We start from the raw sequence: 19,337 nt of genomic DNA, 5'->3' as shown, positions 1-19,337 counted from the left end.
AGGACTGTAATGTACTATAAAAAAGAAAACTATAATTAGAACCAGGAACTATGCCTAACCCAAAGCTTCTCCCACGCCCAGGTGCCACATTGAAAACCTGGGCTAATCCATAGAAGTGTCCCATGTAAATGTGTGACAAAGCAGAGTTACTGCGGCTGGAGCCAATTCAACGCCCCCGAAGTTCAAGGCCCCACAAACTTAAAACCTTTACAGAGTTTAGTCCGATACTGCAGACGCTGTCCAGAAGGAAATCTGATCCACACAGTGGTTTCCCTCCCTTCTGACTACATATTCAAACGTACATAGGTTAGGCCACTTACTTTTTCAACAAAGGACACATTTTCCATTTTTGTCATTTCAAGCTCTTTCTCCAGATCCTTGTGAGATTTCTGCAGTGCTTTTAAGGTGTCCCGCAAAGTGTCATTTTTGGATTGCAGCGCTTGGATCTTCTGCTCCAATTCCACCAGCAGATTATCCAGTTCCGCTTTTTGCTTCTTCCAAAGCTGCTGTTCTCCTTCCACCTGGGACAGTTTAGAGGTGAGCTGCTCTTGGTCTTGAATTTTATTTTTCAGTATGCTGATTTCTTCCTCCTTTTTCTCTAGCTTCTGTTTGCAGTCTTCTACTTGTTGAAGGCGGCCATTTGCAGAAGCCTGCGCATTAAGGTAATTATTCTTGACCTCGTCAAGGCCTCGCAGTACCTGAGCCTTCTCGTGTTCAAGAGCATCTACTTGACTGCGCAGATTCTGTGCTTGGGCCTTCCAGGTGTCTTGGTCATGACACAAGGCCTCCACTTTCTCATTTAGCTCCTTTATTTGCGTTTGAAGCATCTCCACTGCAGTTTTAGATTCTTCTTTCATCTGTAGCTTTTCTTGCTCTTTTTCTTGCACTAGATTTTCAAAGGAAGAATTTAATACTTCTAATTCAGATACCCGTCCTTGCTCCTTCTGTAATTCTTTTATCACATTTTCTTTTTCTGACCTTATATGGACAAGATCTAATTCCAAATCTTTCAGGTTTTGGGCCATCTCCTCTATTTTTGCTTTTAGGGTACCCACCTCTGCTTTGGAATTCTCAGCCTCAAGGATCAGGCACTCTTGGTTTTTCCCCGTTATCTCTAGTTCTCTTTCAAGGTTCTCTACTCTATCCTTAAGCAAGTCGGCATGCTGTTCACTTTCCCTCAGTGTTCCTAAGACCTGGAGCTGCTCCTTTTCATCAGCTTCTAGGCGGACTTTCAGCTTTTCAATGCTGTTCCTCAGCTGATGTATTTCCTGCACCGAGGAGTCCATACTCTGTTCTTCGACCTTCTGGATTTCTTGGTCATGACACAAGGCTATTACTTCCTCATTTAGCTCTTTCAGTTGTGTTTGAAGCATCTCCAGTGCAGCTTTGGATTCTTCTCTCGTCTTTATTTTTTCTTTCTCCTCTTCTTCTAACCGACCTTTCAATGAAGAGAGTAATGTGTCTAATTCAGACACTTGACCTTGTTTTTCTTGTAGTTGTTTTATGAGATTTTCTTTTTCGAACCTTACTGTGCTAAGGTCTAATTCTAAATCTTTCAGGTTTTTGGTCATCAATTCCATTTGTGTTTTTAGGGTCTCCACCTCTGCTTTGGAATTCTCAGCATCAAGAATCACCAGCTCTTGGTTTTCCTCCGACATCTGCAGTTCTCTTTCAAGGTTCTCGACTTTATCCTGAAGCGAATCAGTCTTACGCTCGCTCTCTCTCAGTTTCTCTAAGACATGGAGCTGCTTCTTGTCATCAGCCTCAATGCGGACCCTCAGCTTCTCAATGCCTTTTCTTAGCTGGTGCACTTCCTCCTGCGTTGAGCTCAGCCTCACTGCAACCTCACCCTTCTCCATCAACGCATCCTCCAAGGCCTTGGCGATGGTCAGCTTTTCGTGTTCCGATTCATGCAGTCTGGTCTGCAGGCTTTCAGATTCCCTTGCAAGTGATTCTTTCTCTTTGTTCAATTGTCCGATTTGGATTTCCAGCTCACTTTTTACCAAAGACAGGGCCTGTGAGTCCTTTTCCAAACTCTGCAGCTTCTCCTGAAGACAAGTGTTCTCTTCCAAAAGCTCAGTGACGTCGGAGGACGTCTGCATGAGCTGTGTTTTGTCCTTTACCTCTGCTCCAGCCACGTCACTGTGATGGAGACATTCACCTTGATGAAATTCGAGCTCATGTATTTTCTGCTTCATCTTTTCAGACATCAGATCCAGTTCTTTATTTTCTTTTGACAAAGTATCTAATTCTCCATGAAGCTGGTTTCTCTCACTGGTGACCACAGAGAGTTCTTCTTCGAGGCAGGTTATAACTTTCTGTTTATTTTCATTGTCTTTTTCTAAATATAGCTTCTCTGTCTGAACTGTCACTAAGTCAGCTTCCACAGAGAGGGCGTGATGCTCAATGCTACCTTTCTCAGACTTAATCCTCTTTAGCTCATTTTCCACATCAAGAAATCGCTCTCTCCAGTTGTCATTCACCTCGGCCACATTATCTTCAATAACTGCATGTGACAATTTATCTGCACCTATTTCTAAATTAGAATTGAGACCTTCTAAACTTTCTGTTCTCTGGTGTAATTCCTGGTTGTCGCAAGAAAAGGATTCCAATCTTTCACTTAAGTTTGATTTTTCTTTCTTGAGTTCCTCAATAATTTTTTCTAATTCTATACATGCTTCCATCTTGGTGGTTATTTGTGCTTCCTGTAAATCAAGTTTTGCGTCTAACTCTTTTATTTCATTTAGTAAACTTTCAACTTTTTTGTCACGTTCCTCTATGATGTGAAGTAACCTCAAATTCTCCTTTGATGACTCTTTTACCTGCAGTTGAAGATTCTGAATGGTGACCTCAGTCTCCAGAAAATCCATAGGTACCAGAGCATCAGGACCAGAAAGTGACAATTCAGAAATGCGTTCTAAAGAGCCCTGGGTTTTGTCTTCTGCTGGGGTCTCATAACTGGCTTCTGAGGACTGTTCCCTAGACCATTCTCCTGTGAATTTGACTGGACTGGTCTTGGTTATTTTTTCTGTCTCTAGATTGAGGTCCTGCTGAACACCTTCTTCACAAATCTGATGGATGTCATGCTTCGGTGTTCTCTCTTGCGTTTCCAAATTATATTCTTCTGATTCTTTTACATCACGGCTATTGTTTCCACCCCGAAGAGCCTGTAGTTGTAATATAGAATGAGAATTCATTTTATTTTTCAAGAGGAATCAAAATAGAATAAATAGGCTTAATTATTACTTTATAGAAAACTGGCTTCTTGCCTCTGCTAAACACATCTCTTCAAATGGCATATTTCCCACCCCATTCTCCTCTCTCAATCCAAATACCCAACACAATTAAACAAACATTCAGTAAGTGTTCTCCACAGGCAAGGCACTGGGTAAGGTATTGATCATGAAGACAAACCCTTCAGATCAGTTATTTGATCATCTAAATTGTAACATATTTAAATTTCATATTTTTTTCTTCCTAGAAATGTTCTTGGTAGCCTAAATATAAAATTTCTTTTTGTGATTCTCAAGTAAGAGGCTAACATAAAATGTTCAGCTTCCATCTTCAGCATTTACAATATTCTTCACTGAGAGAAGTTTTCATGACCAGATCCCCAGCCCAAGGACTTAATCAGAGAGCCAGCACTAACTATCCATATTCTTGGATAAATTACATGTCTGGATCTCACCTTCTTCTCATCTATAAAATGGGGATCTGCTGCTGTGACCACTAGGACCCATCATGTCACCACCTGCCCTCCCTAATTTACTGAGGCAGACAGACGGAATCAAGTAAGACTTGTCAACGGGAAGCATTACTAGTTTAGCTGATAGACTAGAAAGGGCGGAGTTATGACTTAACAATTTCATATCCCTATAAGAGATGTCTCTTTAAATGACTGATAACAAACCAGATTTGTATCAGAGCAAACTGATAAGAAAATTACTCAGTAATATGTAATAAACTCCTGCATTTAGTTTCATGACTTTAACTCTCTAATATTAAAATCGTCTGAAAATGGCAAGAAAACTTAAAATTCATATCATATTGCCATCCATACTCTAATTTAATATTTAACTGTGGTTTATTAACTCACAACGAGTGAAAACACATACATATCCTGAAGATGACTTCTGACTCCATAATAGAATTTTCTCCAGGAGACTTTAAAAAACATCTTTAGTAATTTCCTATAATGTTTGAGTGGAACCATTATAAAAATTTACATCCCCCCCACCCCCGCCCCAATCAGGCTTACTAATTTTTCTCCAGGAGACTTTAAAAAACATCTTTAGTAATTTCCTATATAGTAATGTTTGAGTGGAATCATTATAGAAATTTACATCCCCCCACCCCCACCCCAATCAGGCTTACTAATTTTTCTAAAGTGGTGCTTTGTTAAAAAAAAACAAAAACAAAAAAACAAAAAACTTTTGGGGGGTGTGTGTGTATGTATGTTTGTTTTTATGCCCTTGAACTCTAAAAATATTTTAAGTTTGATTTAATGTAGATTTCAAGTCAACAAACATTTCTCAAGTGCCTGCTGGGCATGTAACTGAAGAAACAGCATGTAAACCCCAGGTACTTACATCTTCTATGTCGGTGCCATGCAAAGACCGAGAACTCAAGTCCAGACCTTGTAGCTGCAGTCGTGCTACTTCGAGCTCAAATGACAGGTGTTCAGTCTGTTTCTTTTCTGCTGCCAACTTGGACTCCATCTCCATGGTCATGCTTGTCAGCTTCTGCTGCCACTGTTCATTTTCTGACAAATACTGCTTCCTGAGACAGTCGAGCTCTTCCCTTTCGGAACTTAATAATTGCTCGAGCTCTTTAATTTCCTTATTTTTCATAATCTCCTGACTTTCGATTTTGTCTTCTAGCTTTTTGAGGGATTGCAGGTACATCTGACAGAGAGTCTCAAGTTCTTCAATGCTCCTCGCTGGGGCAGACAGAATTTCTTTCTTGGTCAGATTCTCCTCCTCCGGACTGCAGCAAGATCTTTCCTCTATATTAGACTGGTTTGCTGAAATATTCCCATCTAAATTACTCAAAAGTGATGTTTCTCCTGTCTGGTCTAAAAGGTCTTTGCAAAAAGAAGATTCTCCCAAACGTGTAAGGCTAGGGCTGTCAGTCACACAAGAGAATGATAATGAGAGAAAATGCCCTTCCTCGGGTCCCCGCATCTCCTCCTTTACCGAGTCACCTTGGAAGTTTTGCAGACTTGTTGACAAGATCGAATTTTCAGCCTTTAATGCATCCACATAAGACTGTAGCTCTGACATCTTAGAGCTCACTTGACAGTGCTGATCATGTAAAATTTTGTGTTCGCTTTGTAAAGATGAGAATTTCTCCTGTAATTCAGCGAAGTGCATTTGAACTTCTTTATTTGACAATGTCAAGTGCTCATAGCAATTACTGTCATCCAAAGGATTTAAGGACACATGCTCCTGCTCATTTTGTCGTTCACCAGGTTCACCTTCCACCATTTCTTTCACCAACTCACCTTGGAGAAGGCCATTTTCGTTGTTTATTATTTTAACTTCATTTACAAGTTTCTCCATCTCCTCTGCCATTTTACTAGTTGCTGTGATACATCCTGACCTTGAATCATTCAGCTCAGATAATAGCTCAAGCTTTTCAACCTGCAGCATCTCACACATCTTCTCTAGCTCGCTCAGCTTGCTCATTGCTGTTTGTAGAGAGCACTGCAGATGTGCATTGTCATTCTGACTTGCTGACAACTCATGAAGCACTGAAATATACTTTTCTTCTGTACCTGCATCACAGTCTTTAGGGCCACTAAGTTCTTGTGACTGGGCATCACGTTGCAAATTTCCAGTTTCTATTCCAACTGTCTGTAGTTCATGCTGTAGGCATTCCTTCTCCTCGCTTTCCTGAAGTTTTAATTCCCTATTTCTCATCTTAGCTCCTAATTGTACCAATTGTGCATTATAACAGTCTAGAGAAGGATCTTGAACTTCAAGATCCATCGGAAGCTGAACATGACATTTATTTATCTCACTCTCTCCATCCACAGAGTCATTAATTGGCTCTGATTCTAGAATCTGATGCTCTTGTTTCATCTCAATTAATGTCATCAGGTGCTCATTCTCTTGTACTAAGCCATTAAGTTCCTTTTGCATCTTACTTTGTTCTTCCTTTAAGGTCATGATTTCTTGCTTTAAACTATCCGCCTCACTCTTGGACCTGTTTTGGGTATCCGCAATCTCTGATCTCAGATCTTGCTGCACTGCCCCCAACTCCAGTGCTAGATTCTGGTTTGTTTCTTCAGCTAAGGCTAATTTTGTTACAAACGCTTGGTGTTCCCTTGCAAATGTTTCCTTTAGATGTTCCAGTTCCTTTTGTCTATTTTCACAAGCACTAGTGCACTCATTTAGCAAGCATTCTAATTGAGAGTTCTTTTCTTGAGCTGCTTTATATTTTTCACTAAGACCCTCAAATGCACATCTTGTTTCTTCACATCTTTGTTGTAAAATAAGTCTTTCTTGCTCATACTGATTGGATAACTCTGAAATGCTTTTGTCTCTTTCATCTATACAGTTTGAAAAACTTTCAGTTTTTTGGATTAAGTTAATCTTCTCCTGATTTAAGGTTGCATTAATTTCCTTAAGAGTCTCATTCTCTTGGGTCAGATCTTCAATTTCCTTTCTGTATAAAGAAATGGTGGAACTCAGTTCCTTTTTCTCCGAGCTCAGGGTTTCAGACAAGAGTTGTAGCTCCTTTAGAGATTCTTGAAGTAAATGGTTACTCTTTTTATATTCTTGAATCTCTGCTTGCTCAGTTGCTAATTTTTCATTCAAAAGCTGGAACTCTCTTTCCTTGTTCTCCAGGGCAGCTAAAGTTTCAGCAAAAGCATTCTGATGAACAGAAGTGTCTTCTTGTAACTTACTAATGCGTTGACTTGTTTCGGCCACAAAACTTTGATGCATCTGCTCTGCTTTAATGAGATTTTCTTCTATTTCTCCTCTGATTTGCACCAACTCTTCACACTGCTTTTGTAGATCTGAGTTCATCTGCTTTTGAGACTCTAATGAAAACTCAAGAGACATGACTCGATTTTGTAAGATGGCTGAACTTTTTGGACCTGGGTCTGCTTCTAGATGGCATTTGCTCCTCTCTGAAGGCATGCTTCCGTGTTCTCCAGTTATATTTGCAAAGGAATTATTCATTGCAGACTGCTGTTCAAAAGCCGAAAGACTTCTGTGATGAGCCTCATTTGTCACAAGAGAAGAATATTTGGATTTTAGCAGATCCTGGAAGCTCTCATATTCAGCCTGCAAGTCTTGGTAACGCTGGTCTTTGTCTATGACTTCACTTGACAATAACTGAAGCTTGTGTTCGAGATCTTCCACTTGCCCAGTAAGCTCAGAAATCTTCAAGCACATATTCTCTATTTCCTTCTTGTGTTTCTGATCTGAGAACTCGGCTTTCTGTTGTAGGTCTGCGTAAGCTTGTTTCTGTGTCTCTACCTCCACAGTCTTGCTGTCTATCACATTGTGAAGGTTTCTGATCTCAACACTGAGATTTTCACTTTCCATCTCCAGCGTTCTTACTTTCTCATTGTATTCATGACTTTTTATTTGTTGTGTCTTGAGACAAGTTTCCAAGTGATTAATTTTACTCTGCAAGCTTCCCTTTTCTGATTCCAGCTGACTTAAAAGTTGTTCATTTTCACTTTTCCAATGAGCAAACAGACCCTTCTCTTCTTTCAATTCTTCATATTCTTTCTTTTTTAACTCCAAAGCAATCAGTAAAGCTTCGGACTCTTTCTCTATTTTGCTTAACTTATCGTTCAGTTGTTCAATGTGATGCTCCCTTTTCTTCAAAAGGTCTTGAGAGCAATCTCGCTGCTTTTCCAGATCAGTCAAGGCAAGCTTCAGTTTTTCTAAAGTCAAGGAATTCTCTTGCTGATTGATTTTTTCTTGAAGATCTCTTAACATAGTTTCCTGAGAGGCATTCTTAGCTATTAAAAAAAAATTTTTTTTTCAGTTGTCATGTTTTTAATAAATATTTATTCTACAAGAATTCCAAACTCTTTAAAAAAAAAAATCCAAACAAACGTAACAGCCTCTCAAGCACTAGGACAATCAGCATTATTGCCTGGTTACCTCCTGGAGAGTAGATCACCTGATAATTATCTGAGCTTACATATAGACAATGAGGAAATGGTCCTTATAAGGATGGTAAGAGGGACACCTGGGTGGCTCAGTCGGTTAAGCATCTACCTTCGGCTCAGGTCATGATCCCAGGGTCCTGGGATAGAGCCCCATATCGGGCTCCCTGCTCCGTGGGAAGCCTGCTTCTCCCTCTCCCTCTACCCCTCCCCCTGCCTGTGTGCATGCTCTCCCTCTCTCTGACAAATAAATAAATAAAATCTTAAAAAAAAAAGGATGATTAAGACATTTGTTCATCTTCTTTCTAAACTTAATAAAGTGTTGCTGCATAAAACAAGCAAGAGGTTATTTTTCTAAGTACTTGGAACTTTTTTCTTTTATATGCTTACAAATATGTGTATTTTCCCCCTTCTGAAATACTTATTCTGAGAAAGAAAACTGTGAAAAGAGCATTGAGGTAGAAATATTCTATTTCACTACAGAGTAATTCTGATTTCCCAGAAAAGTGAGTAATTATTCCACCATGTTAGCCAAAAACCTACAGGATTGGGCTTAAGTACAAAAGAGTAAATGATGCTGTGTATCAGTAACTCTCAAGGCCTACAGGTACTATCGAGGAACAATGTTGCCCACATCCCAGCCCCTTACAGTAAGTGTCTATGAATAGGAGAATCAAATGGAAGATTTTCCAGATTCCACTGCCACCTTGTTTTCTGCCTAGGACCTCATGTCTACCCCCAGGCCCCTCCTAGTTGGAAATAATGGCAGTGCTTTCATTCAGCAGTGATGAGAAGCCTCCATGTTCCTCAAATACGTTGGGAGAGTATAAGCATTGAGATAGAAGATGATAAAGCTAGCATATATGATAAACTCAGTTGTTACACTACAGGGAAAACAATTCCTAGTTTGTTTGATTTTATTTATTTACTTGAGAGCGAGAGACAGAGATAGTGAGAGAGAGCTTGAGTGGGGAGGAGAGAGAGAAGCAGACTCCCACTGAGCAGGCAGCCCAACCCAGAATTTGAGCCCAGGACCCTGGGATCATGACCTGAGCCGAAGGCAGACGCTTAACTAACTGAGCCACCCAGGCGCCCCCCAGTTCCTAGTTTTAACCTGTTAATCTCAGTCTACCTACTGAGAGTTGAAGGCCCTTGAGGCGCTGTCTTCACAAGCCATCATTCCACTTTACTTGTGAGGACCTCACACAACCAACACTGAAAAATGCCCTCACCCTTCCTTTTCTGACAGTTTTCTTTCAAGAAAGAAATGTCAGAAGACTGACATTTTTACCCCCTGCCATGGAAGAACTGAAAGCCGTCTTAGGGAGATCAGAATTTAAATGAGGAAAGAGTCACAGAGAAGTGTGGCACATATTCCACAGGGCAGGTTAAAAGAAGTCCTAGAGGTACATATACCCCAGCTGAGAAAATTAATGTATGTAAAAGACATACAGTACATACAGATAAACATGTAATAGTGGGCTTGTGTGGTGTGTGCAGCATAATCCAGTGTCTGTGTGGAAAGTGATGAAAGAAAATCACCCAAATAAGTCATCAAAAAAAAAAAAGGTCATTAAGGGCTGGGAAAACATGCATTCAATACAGGATTTCTTCATCGTCTGGGAAATGGTAACAAACAAGGAGATGAGCTGTCTGGATAAAACAGACAAACACACTTGAGAAAGACACAAAGAATAGCACTCTGGGGTGAGAGACAGCACCGACAATTTACTTTTGTGTGGAGAATATTTACCCTTCTGGTTTCAAAGGCAGTTTGGGACTCCGTGTGTTCCAATAAAAAAAAAAAAAAAATGTTGAACTATCACTCTGAAACTCAAAAGTGGAAGAGAGAAAATTTTCTCCACATCAACTGCAGACATCTTTCTGGGAAGATATATAGGAAAATCAAAAAATGTTTCTAAGGCCAGCCATCCTCCCTCATGGGACATCAGCTTGGAAAAATACCTCCAAACGCTCAGTTTACTTACCCCTCATTTCTTCTGCAACATTCTGGCTCAGACTCAAACTCTGTTTGGCCTTCCTCAGCTCTTCCTCCAGGTGGCAGACTTCTCTGGCCCGTTGCTCAGACTGACTCTTCAGAGTGCTGTATTCCTTCTTCGCTTCCTAAAGCACACATTTAATTGGTTATAATCAAAACCACTCAAACTAGTTATGACTTCTGCCTTATAAGGGTCCGTAATGGGACTCCTTGTGTATCTCATTAGGAGAGGAATCTCACTTTTTCCTTTGAACACTTAAGTGTCACTTAAGTTAGATATTCTTACTTCAATCAGATGATTTTGTGAATAGAACTCAAAACAAAAGCACAAAACCCAAAATGGACAATAATCTTTTCCCTTCAAGAAACAGACTTCTTTGAACTTTCTGGATGTCCCTGTGCTTGTTAAAGAGTTAACTCCTAAGGAAAATCCTATTTACAAGATCCTCAAAGAAACAGGCTCCAAGGTCCAATCACACCTGAATGATCAAATACATTTTTGCAAAGATCTGATGTGCTAATAAACCAAAACACACACGACAGATTTTTTCCTTTTCATTGTAAAACTATGTTAAGGCTTACTGTAATGAGGATGTCTTTATGAGTATTTATTAAGAAAATCTACAGTGTGTAAGACACTGGGAAGGGTGTTATGAAAGATGCAAACATAAATAAGACTAGAGTCTCCTGCCCTCAGGGCAGGTCTCCCACTCCAGTGGGGGAGGACTTGATACTAGTCACTTAGTTCATACCAGGATGTATAAATACTAAAGAGAGGTGGAGTATGTTATGGGAAATCAGAGAGCAGATAAATGGAAGGAAGAATTCATTCTAGATGGGGGAAATCTGAGCTTTCACAATGAAAACAGGTTCTTTGGGTACCTGATTAGATGAAGTAGTCACATAAAATAGCAGCAGAGATTCATATGCATGTCCATTCTATGAGTATGGAGGTGTGCCTATTTTTGAATCTTAAAACCAAGCAATGTTTATTTATGTGCCAAATAAAAACACTATTACTGGGGTGCCTGGGTGGCTCAGTCTGTTAAGCATCTACCTTCAGCTCAGGCCATGATCCCAAGGTCCTGGGATCAAGCCCCATGTCGAGCTCTCTGCTAAGTGGGAAGTCTGCTCCTCTCTCTCCCTCCCTTGCTCGTGCTTTCTCGCTCACTCTCTCTCAAATAAATAATCTTAAATGAAATAAAAACACTATTGCTTATCAGCCACATAGGACTTGCACAATAAATAAATCCTCTATTTATATTCCTCAATCTGTTTTTCAACCTTCAATGACTGTATAGGTGATAAGTATCTCGGCCTATATTCTATGCCACTCTCTGGACCATCAGGGACTGGCATATATTGTTACAAACTGATGGAACCAAGCTCCTCGCATCTTTAGGGCAAAGACATTTCATAAGGCTACCTTTTTTTCTTTTTTAAGATTTTTTTTATTTATTTGAAACAGGGAGAGAGAGAGACAGCCAGGTAACACAAGCAGGGGGAGTGGGAGAGGGAGAAGCAGGCTCTCTGAGCAGGGAGCCCGATGCGGAGCTCGACCCCAGGACCCTGGGATCATGACCTGAGCAGAAGGCAGACGCTTAATGACTGAGGCACCCAGGTGCCCCAAGGCTACCTTTTTTTAAAACTGCACTTCAAACCCACCCCCCCCACCCCCACCCCTGCGCCGCCACCAGCCCCAGTGAGAAGGGGAAATTTTTGAATCTTAAAGAAACAATTAAGACCCATCGTCCAAAACCCTACAGCCCAGCCCCGGTAGAAAACAGATGGCCCTGGCAAAGCTGTGCTGGAAAGTTGCCTTCAATTATCAGTCTGGTTACTACCAGCAGATGGGTACCCATGCAGCAAAGCCAAATTCAAGAAGAGGGAGAATCTGGCTAGTAGAACGTACTTGAAAACTTCCTGGCAGCTGCCGTGTTCATGCATATATGTTCATTTCATCCTCAGAGTAGGACAGAGCCTGTTGTAGTTACACTCTTCTGGCTCCTTTGTCCCAATCCTGCCTCCCTTCCATGAGCTAAATGGACACTCAATCAGTCAGGACTGATGGGCATCTCCAACTGATCTCAAGACTCCGAGGCAAACATTCACCCCAGTCAGTGTAAAGTTCTGCCAAGAGGGACCATCAAGGTGCACGGATGTTGCAGACTTGAACAAGCATCATTAAACTATAGAAACTATAATCACTTGTTTGCTCTCCAGGCTCAGAATAATCACCACTCAGATGAGATCACAGATGTGAAAGGAAAACGACCTTAAAGCACTTTAATAAGGATAATGGAGCCTTATTATTAGCATTTCTTCCCAAAAATTGACAGCAGCCAGATCTGCGTGATCCGTGCTAAGATTAGCGGAATGAGTTCTACGTAAAATAGTAATCAGCTTGTTTAACTACCTGAGTTGACTTCCCATTTTTATTGTGCAACCTAGGACATATTTTCTCACCCTAAAAATTTAATCAAGTGGCATCTGCATCCGGAGGAGGGGCCTCAAAGCTGAGAAGACACTGTTCAAACCTGGGGGCATCCCAACAGAAGGAAGGTAAAAAGAAGAAGAGAGAGGGAAGGGGGCAACTCATGCTTGTTTAAATGTCTGTGGGTCTCTATCCATCTCTGTCCATAACTGGGGGCATTTAAATGAGTAGTAAGCTCAATGGAAAGATTAACATGTCTTTCTCTATTCTGGCATTAGCTCCGTAAATATTTGTTTCTAACAAAATGTTCAGCCAATCCTGGGACCAAGCAGGCTTGTAATACTATGGCTACGACAAACCCAAGAATTTTAAAAGGCCAAAATGTGGAAAATGAACATCTGAAAATGGATCTGTAGGCTGCCATCCATCAGCAATTAGTTTTCTGTGAGGCTACAGCCACTTAAGACTTGATTGGCTAGCTCATTAGCAACAATGAGTTAAGCATACAAGGATGTATTCTCCTAGGCATCTCTTGCATCCTCAAATGATTTGCAAAATTGGGCACTTGTCTAGAAAAACACAACAAAAATCCCTATCACCACAAGCCAGCATTAGAGCTTAGCAAGCAATTCTACCCAGATCAACTTCAGTTTAGGAGCAGCAAGGGAAGCATCATTTCCTAGGGCCAGACAAAACAAATTTCGGTTACTGTGTGGCATTTCATGATCCCATCCATGAATGTAGCTTAATACGTCCCCTGCTGGGACGAAGTCTATATCATGAACAAGGGAGGGATGCAGGGTCTGTCCCTTTCCACCTCATCATTCTTGCCTGCCAGGCCAAGCTCCTTAGAGAACCTGCTATACTACAGATCCCCAAGCTCAGGGAGGTCCCCAGACAAACGTTCCCTCATCTTGGCTAACATGATGGTATTTTATTCCCTACCCCCAATGCTAGGGGCCTGGCACTGGATGAGGGATGAGCAGCTTACCTAAAGCCTCCTTTCACTTTGATACTAGACATTAATTTTACCATTGATTGGGCCATTAAGTCACATTTCTGGTACAGCTATACTCTCATTGTGAGCAGCCTGTTTACTAAATGCAGACAAGGAAAATTTCAGTACAACTGTCACATTATTAGAGCATCCAAAACGTATAAGCATGATAGGAGTGTTTGTACTTAACTTGGAATTCGACACAGAAAGCTACCAGAGTGAAAAAAGAGTCGAACAGGCAAAATTTTTAATGTGAAAAATCTCAAATGCACTGTCCCCTGCTCATCACTTTCTGTGCCTACAGGGGACAGCAAACAGCGGGAACATCAAAAGGTCATAGCTCTTGTGGAGACCAGGGCAATGAACAGGTAGCCTGTAATACTTTACTAATAAACACTCATGTGCTGGGCACTGATCTAAGCACTTTACACAGGATATTTAATTTCATCATTAATACAGCTTGGAAAAGGGAAGGGTAGTATTTGTCCCTATATGCAGATGAGTAAAGTCGGACTCAGAAAGGCTAGGTCATTGCCTGAAGGTCACACAGCAGGGAGGTGGCAGAAAATGATACAATCCCAGGTTTCCCTTCCTCTAAAGCTTCTATTCTGCTACTAAGTTGTACCACCGCTCTAAATGGGTAAATCACTTTTATAATGCCAATCCCAATTCAAAATGCAAGAGCCAGCTAAACCCTTGGAATTCTTGCTCTCACCCTCAACAGAAGATACATCTCCACAAATATAAATGAAGGCCAATAGTACAAATCCCTTAGCCCTGTGCTAGGCACTTTCACGGGACACAGAAATCAGTAAAATCTAAGTGCAACGTGATACACAATTAACCCTACAGGCTAGAGTTCACTGTGGACAAGCTCTACAGAAGGCAAATCCGAGCCCGTGGGGGCGCACACGTCTTCAGAAACACCTGCAAGACCATGTCCAGCCCACTTCTGTAACTTGGCCGAGCAAACAGTGTCTGGACCCTCTTCGCCAGAAGACTGCTGCTACAAAATGTTTCCACTAGGCAGCCAGTGGAGTCGCGGGAGAGTTTCTGGCTGGAAGGAGAGTTTGGTGCCAGTCTGCCTGTGGAAATGTTAGCAGAAGCATCTGTTGGTTGGTCCCCACTGGCCAAAAAGGCAAACATTTGTGTTGCTGAAACAAACAGTCCCATTTGAAAATGGTCGCTGATGAAACCATCATGGGACACAAAGTTTGCTTCCCCTGGGGTGGCTGGGGCTGTGGCCTCCTGTCCCCAGCAGCATGACCCCTCCGAGACCTGCCACTCTAGTGATCACCTCTTTGCTAATGACAGATGTTCGGATTTGGCGATCAAGATACACTCTTCAAAGCTGTGGGGATAAATACATGTAGACTTTCCCCCTCTGATAAAGAACTGTTCTTTAAACAGAATTCTTTTTTTAAAAAAAAAGAATCTCTGGTCTAAAAAATGATTGCAAAAGATTTAAAGAAGTGGGAAAAATTCTTTCCTGTGACATTTGATAGAGAAAAAACTCCCGTTCTGCCGCGCTTCTTTGTAAGGTTACAGTGCTGACTTACGGTCCTAGTCAGGCTGTTCAATCTGCTGTCCCCAGATAAGCCCTTTCAGATAAGCTCCAGGCCAGGGCGCCTGGGTGGCTCAGTCAGTTAAGCGTCCAACTCTTGATTTCGGCTCAGGTCGTGATCTCAGGGTCGTGGGATCAAACCCCACATCGAGCTCCATGCTGGGTGGGGAGTCGGCTTAAGATTCTCTCTCTCCCAAGACATGTATCATATGACCTCACTGATATGAGGAATTCTTAATCTCAGGAAACAAACTGAGGGTTGCTGGAGTGGTTGGGGGTGGGAGGGATGGGGTGGCTGGGTGACAGACATTGGGGAGGGTATGTGCTATGGGGAGCGCTGTGAATTGTGCAAGACTGTTGAATCACAGATCTGTACCTCTGAAACAGATAATGCAATATATGTTAAGAAAAAAAAAAAAGAAGATAGCAGGAGGGGAAGAATGAAGGGGGGGAAATCGGAGGGGGAGACCAACCATTAGAGATGATGGACTCTGAAAAACAAACTGAGGGTTCTGGAGGGGAGGGGGGTGGGGGGATGGGTTAGCCTGGTGATGGGGATTAAAGAGGGCACGTTCTGCGTGGAGCACTGGGTGTTGTGCACAAACAATGAACCATGGAACGCTACATCCAAAACTAATGATGTAATGTATGGTGATTAACAATAAAAAAATTAAAAAAAAAAAAACGATTCTCTCTCTCCCTCTGTCCCTTCAACCTCTCCTCTCCCTCTTTAAAAAAAATAAATAAATAAACTCCAGGCCACTAAATAGAGAAGCCGAATTAAAGTTAAGTATGGATAAAATCCTATAACAATATCAGGCCAGTCTTCTCATATCCAAGCCACTGGAGAAACTTCATCCACCATTTTGTGTAATAAGCATGAATCTCCAAAAAAAGACACTGTCGACCTTGCACATGCCAACATTGTTGGAAGTTAGGGCAACAACTAACAATTACTTATTGTTGTTATTGCTGTTTCTGGAGAAAGAGAGAGAGAGAACACACACAAGTGGGGATTGGAGCAGAGGGAGAGAATCTCAAACAGGCTCCATGGCCACTGTGGAGCCTGACACAGGGTTCAATCTCACCACCCTGAGATTGAGAACTGAGCCAAAATCAAGAGTCCGAAGCTTAACCAAATGAGCCACCCAGGAGCCCCTTACAAGAATTTTAAATCTAGAAATTCTTCATCTGTCATTGCTTTTGTTTATTTAAATCTGTGATTTTCCACAAAGTTAATATTTGATGATTCAAAAGCCAACCCTTAGAAAAGGGATTTAAATTATACTTCCCATCACCAATTTTGTCTCTTTCCTCTTAGAATAGAAAATTTTGTTTCTTACCACTTCTTTCCATCTCTCGGGTAATCTAAAATAATCTTTAAAAAAAAAAAAAGGTAGTACATGATCTTAATACAAGTCATGTTTACCTATAACTGCTAGATGCTTATTAGTAATCATATACGAATGGAAAGTGAAAAAAAAAGCACATACATTCTATGTTGTAGGTTACATACAAAACACTTTGTAATACTTCCGACAAATAAAAAGGAAAATTACGTACGGTCACGATAAAAGACGGAGAAACAATATAGGAATTCTCTTGTACCCTCCCGCTTCATCCCACACAGAAGTTGATAAATTCTCATCTCAATGCCTCACTTACTTCACTGCTTCTCCTCAGCTCATTTTCCTTGACCTGACTCGCCTGTAACGCCTGTTCAGTTCGGCAGAACTTCTGCTTAAACTCTTCCAAAGATTTTTCTAGCTGGTGCTTTCCTGATGTGACCTGCAAAGAGGAAAAAAGGCAAAGTTTCATTTTTATGTTCTTTATTTTCTAAATAAATTATTTATTCTTAAATAAAATGGTCATGGAATATAAGAACTGATGCCATCTATTTTGGGTGAGACATGATCTATGTTACAGCTGAATACAGCATTAGAGGTTTAACTTAAAATACCATCAGATCAACTTGGGTGACAGCAGATAGAAGAGGAAAAAGAGCTGGGTTTGGGGAGGGAGCCACAGAGAAAAAAAATTAATTTAACCACAGAAAAGTGAAACAATGAAACAGTAATAAACAACCAAAACAAAAAACTGAGCTAAGAAACAAACTGGGAGAACATATTTGCTGTGTGACAGATTAAAAGTTATATATCTGTGATACAACAAACAAAGCACATCTATGGTTCAATTTAGAAAAAGGTAAACCGATTTTTTAAGAGTAAAGAATAGAAACAGACAAAAAATACAAATGGCAAATCAACTTCTGAAAGAAACATCCTCAGTGGTAGTCAAGGAAGAATGAAATGAAACAACAATAAGATGACTTTTATCACTCCTTAGTTAGCAAAATTTATAAAACCAGGACTATCTCCTAGTAACAAGGATGGGCGAAAACAGGACCTCTCTTACACCAACTACATGAGAAGGTACGTTACAACTTTTTGGAGGGCAATTTGTCAGAATCAGTCACAAGGGAGAATACACATGCCCTTGAGACAGCTAATTTCACACATGGAAACCTGTCCTACAGAAACACCCATGATGTTACCCAAGGATGTTACCACCAGGGCTACAGTGAACAAGAAGATGTTGAGCACCTAAACATCCACCCATGGAATAATTAAATAAACTACAAAACATCTAATAAAAGCAAGGCTTAGACAAAAACAAACAAACAAACAAAAAAAGGCCTTTTTATTAAAAGCCTTGGAGGAAGCCCATTAAACACTAACAATTTATCCTGGGAAAGGAGTTTTTTGTTTGGTTGGTTTTGGGGTTTTTTGTTTTGTTTTTCCCCAACCTTGGTTAGCCAGATAGAGGACTAACTCCTAGTACATAGCAGATGTCAGGGAGTGTTCTCTCTCCCATTTCGGCTGCATCCCTATCTCTGGTTCTTCTACTAAGAGAGGTCAACATGTCTCACTTGGTTATATCCTGAATTTGAGAGCTAACCAATATTTCCCATAAAATGAGACTCTACCTAAATGGCAGAGCCTTCATTTTAGAAAACAAAGAAGCAAGCACTGAGGAAATAGATGGAACTCTGACAACAGATGAATCCTGGACATACTCAGAGTAAACTCCAGAATGTATCACCTTGCGGCACCTGGGTGGCTCAGTTGGTTAAGCGTCTGCCTTTAGCTCAAGTCATGACCTCAGGGTCCTGGGATCGACTCCTGCATTGGAATTCTTGCTCATCGGGGAGCCTGCTTCTTCCTCTGCCCCTGCCCCTCCCCACTCATGCTCGCTCGCTCTCTCACTCTGCACTCTCTCAAATAAATAAGATTTTAAAAATAATAATAAAATAGAATATGTCACCCTGTCAAGTAACATGGGGTCAAGTCAAGAAAAGAATGAACACCTACAATCCACCTGCCATTTTCGAACTATGCTATTCAGTGTTTTTGTGTTGCAGGTCGAGCGGGGAACTAAACAGACAAAAGCCTGTCCTCATGGAAAGATTTAAGTGATGGAAGGAAGACAACAAGAAAAGAAACAAATCACTGTATCATACATTAGATGATATGCCCTATGGAGAAAAGTTAAGTAAGGGAAAGGAAACAGAAAGTACTTGAGGGTAGGAATCTATGCTCTGGTAACCAGAGCAGATATCATTGATAAAATGACGCTAGAGCAGAAAGCTCACACAAGCGAAGGTGGGTGCCCTACAGATCTAGATCTGTCTGGACGCAGCACATCCCTGAAGAGCACATGCAGAGCATGTTCCACCAATGAGCGAGGTGGTGGGAAGGCCGCCCGGGTCCTGCAGACCCTTGGAAGGACGTGGCTCCAACTAAGAGAGAGACAGGAAGTGACTGCAGTTGCAAGTAGAGGAATGACATATTCGGGACTAAAACAGTCCCTTTAAAGACGCACTCCGGCAGCTGGCTGAAAACAGACTGTGAGGAGCAAGTCCAGAAGGAGGGAGAACAGTGAGGAGGCTAGCACAGTAATCCAGGTGAGAAATGACAGTGTCTTAGACCAGACAGGGGACCAGCAATGGTGAACAGTAGCCATAGTCAGTATAGAACACAAAGCTAGACACCAATGTTCATTAGACAGAAATTCAGGGAGACAATAGGATCAGAGGGAAGGGATGAAAGAGTTTACTACCAATTTCCTAAAATATGGGTTTTAATGTTTCAGTTGTTGATGGCAATCTAGTATTTATTTTCTTTATAAAGCATATTATACAGGACTATT

At 41.1% G+C, this 19,337-nt stretch overlaps 1 protein-coding gene across 1 annotated transcript in view; it reads right to left on the bottom strand.

Annotated features, from left to right (window-relative positions):
- CENPF (centromere protein F) overlaps positions 1–19,337 on the bottom strand; it is a 59,062-nt gene that overhangs the window by 16,101 nt on the left and 23,624 nt on the right. The window contains exons 10-13 of the mRNA XM_088016739.1: positions 16,794–16,916; positions 10,123–10,258; positions 4,590–7,984; positions 321–3,167 (exon numbers count right to left, since the gene is read on the bottom strand). Of these exons, the coding sequence (XP_087872865.1) occupies positions 321–3,167; positions 4,590–7,984; positions 10,123–10,258; positions 16,794–16,916 (6,501 nt within the window). The remainder of the gene's footprint in view (positions 1–320; positions 3,168–4,589; positions 7,985–10,122; positions 10,259–16,793; positions 16,917–19,337) is intronic.

This window comes from Eumetopias jubatus, unplaced genomic scaffold, assembly GCF_037043125.1.
Source record: "Eumetopias jubatus isolate StellerSeaLion01/CBP00866 unplaced genomic scaffold, mEumJub1_p1.0 scaffold_12, whole genome shotgun sequence".
In the NCBI taxonomy this organism is placed as follows: domain Eukaryota; kingdom Metazoa; phylum Chordata; class Mammalia; order Carnivora; family Otariidae; genus Eumetopias; species Eumetopias jubatus.
The sequence above is the reverse complement of the archived record's forward strand: the minus strand, read 5'-3'. Positions and strand labels throughout refer to the sequence as shown.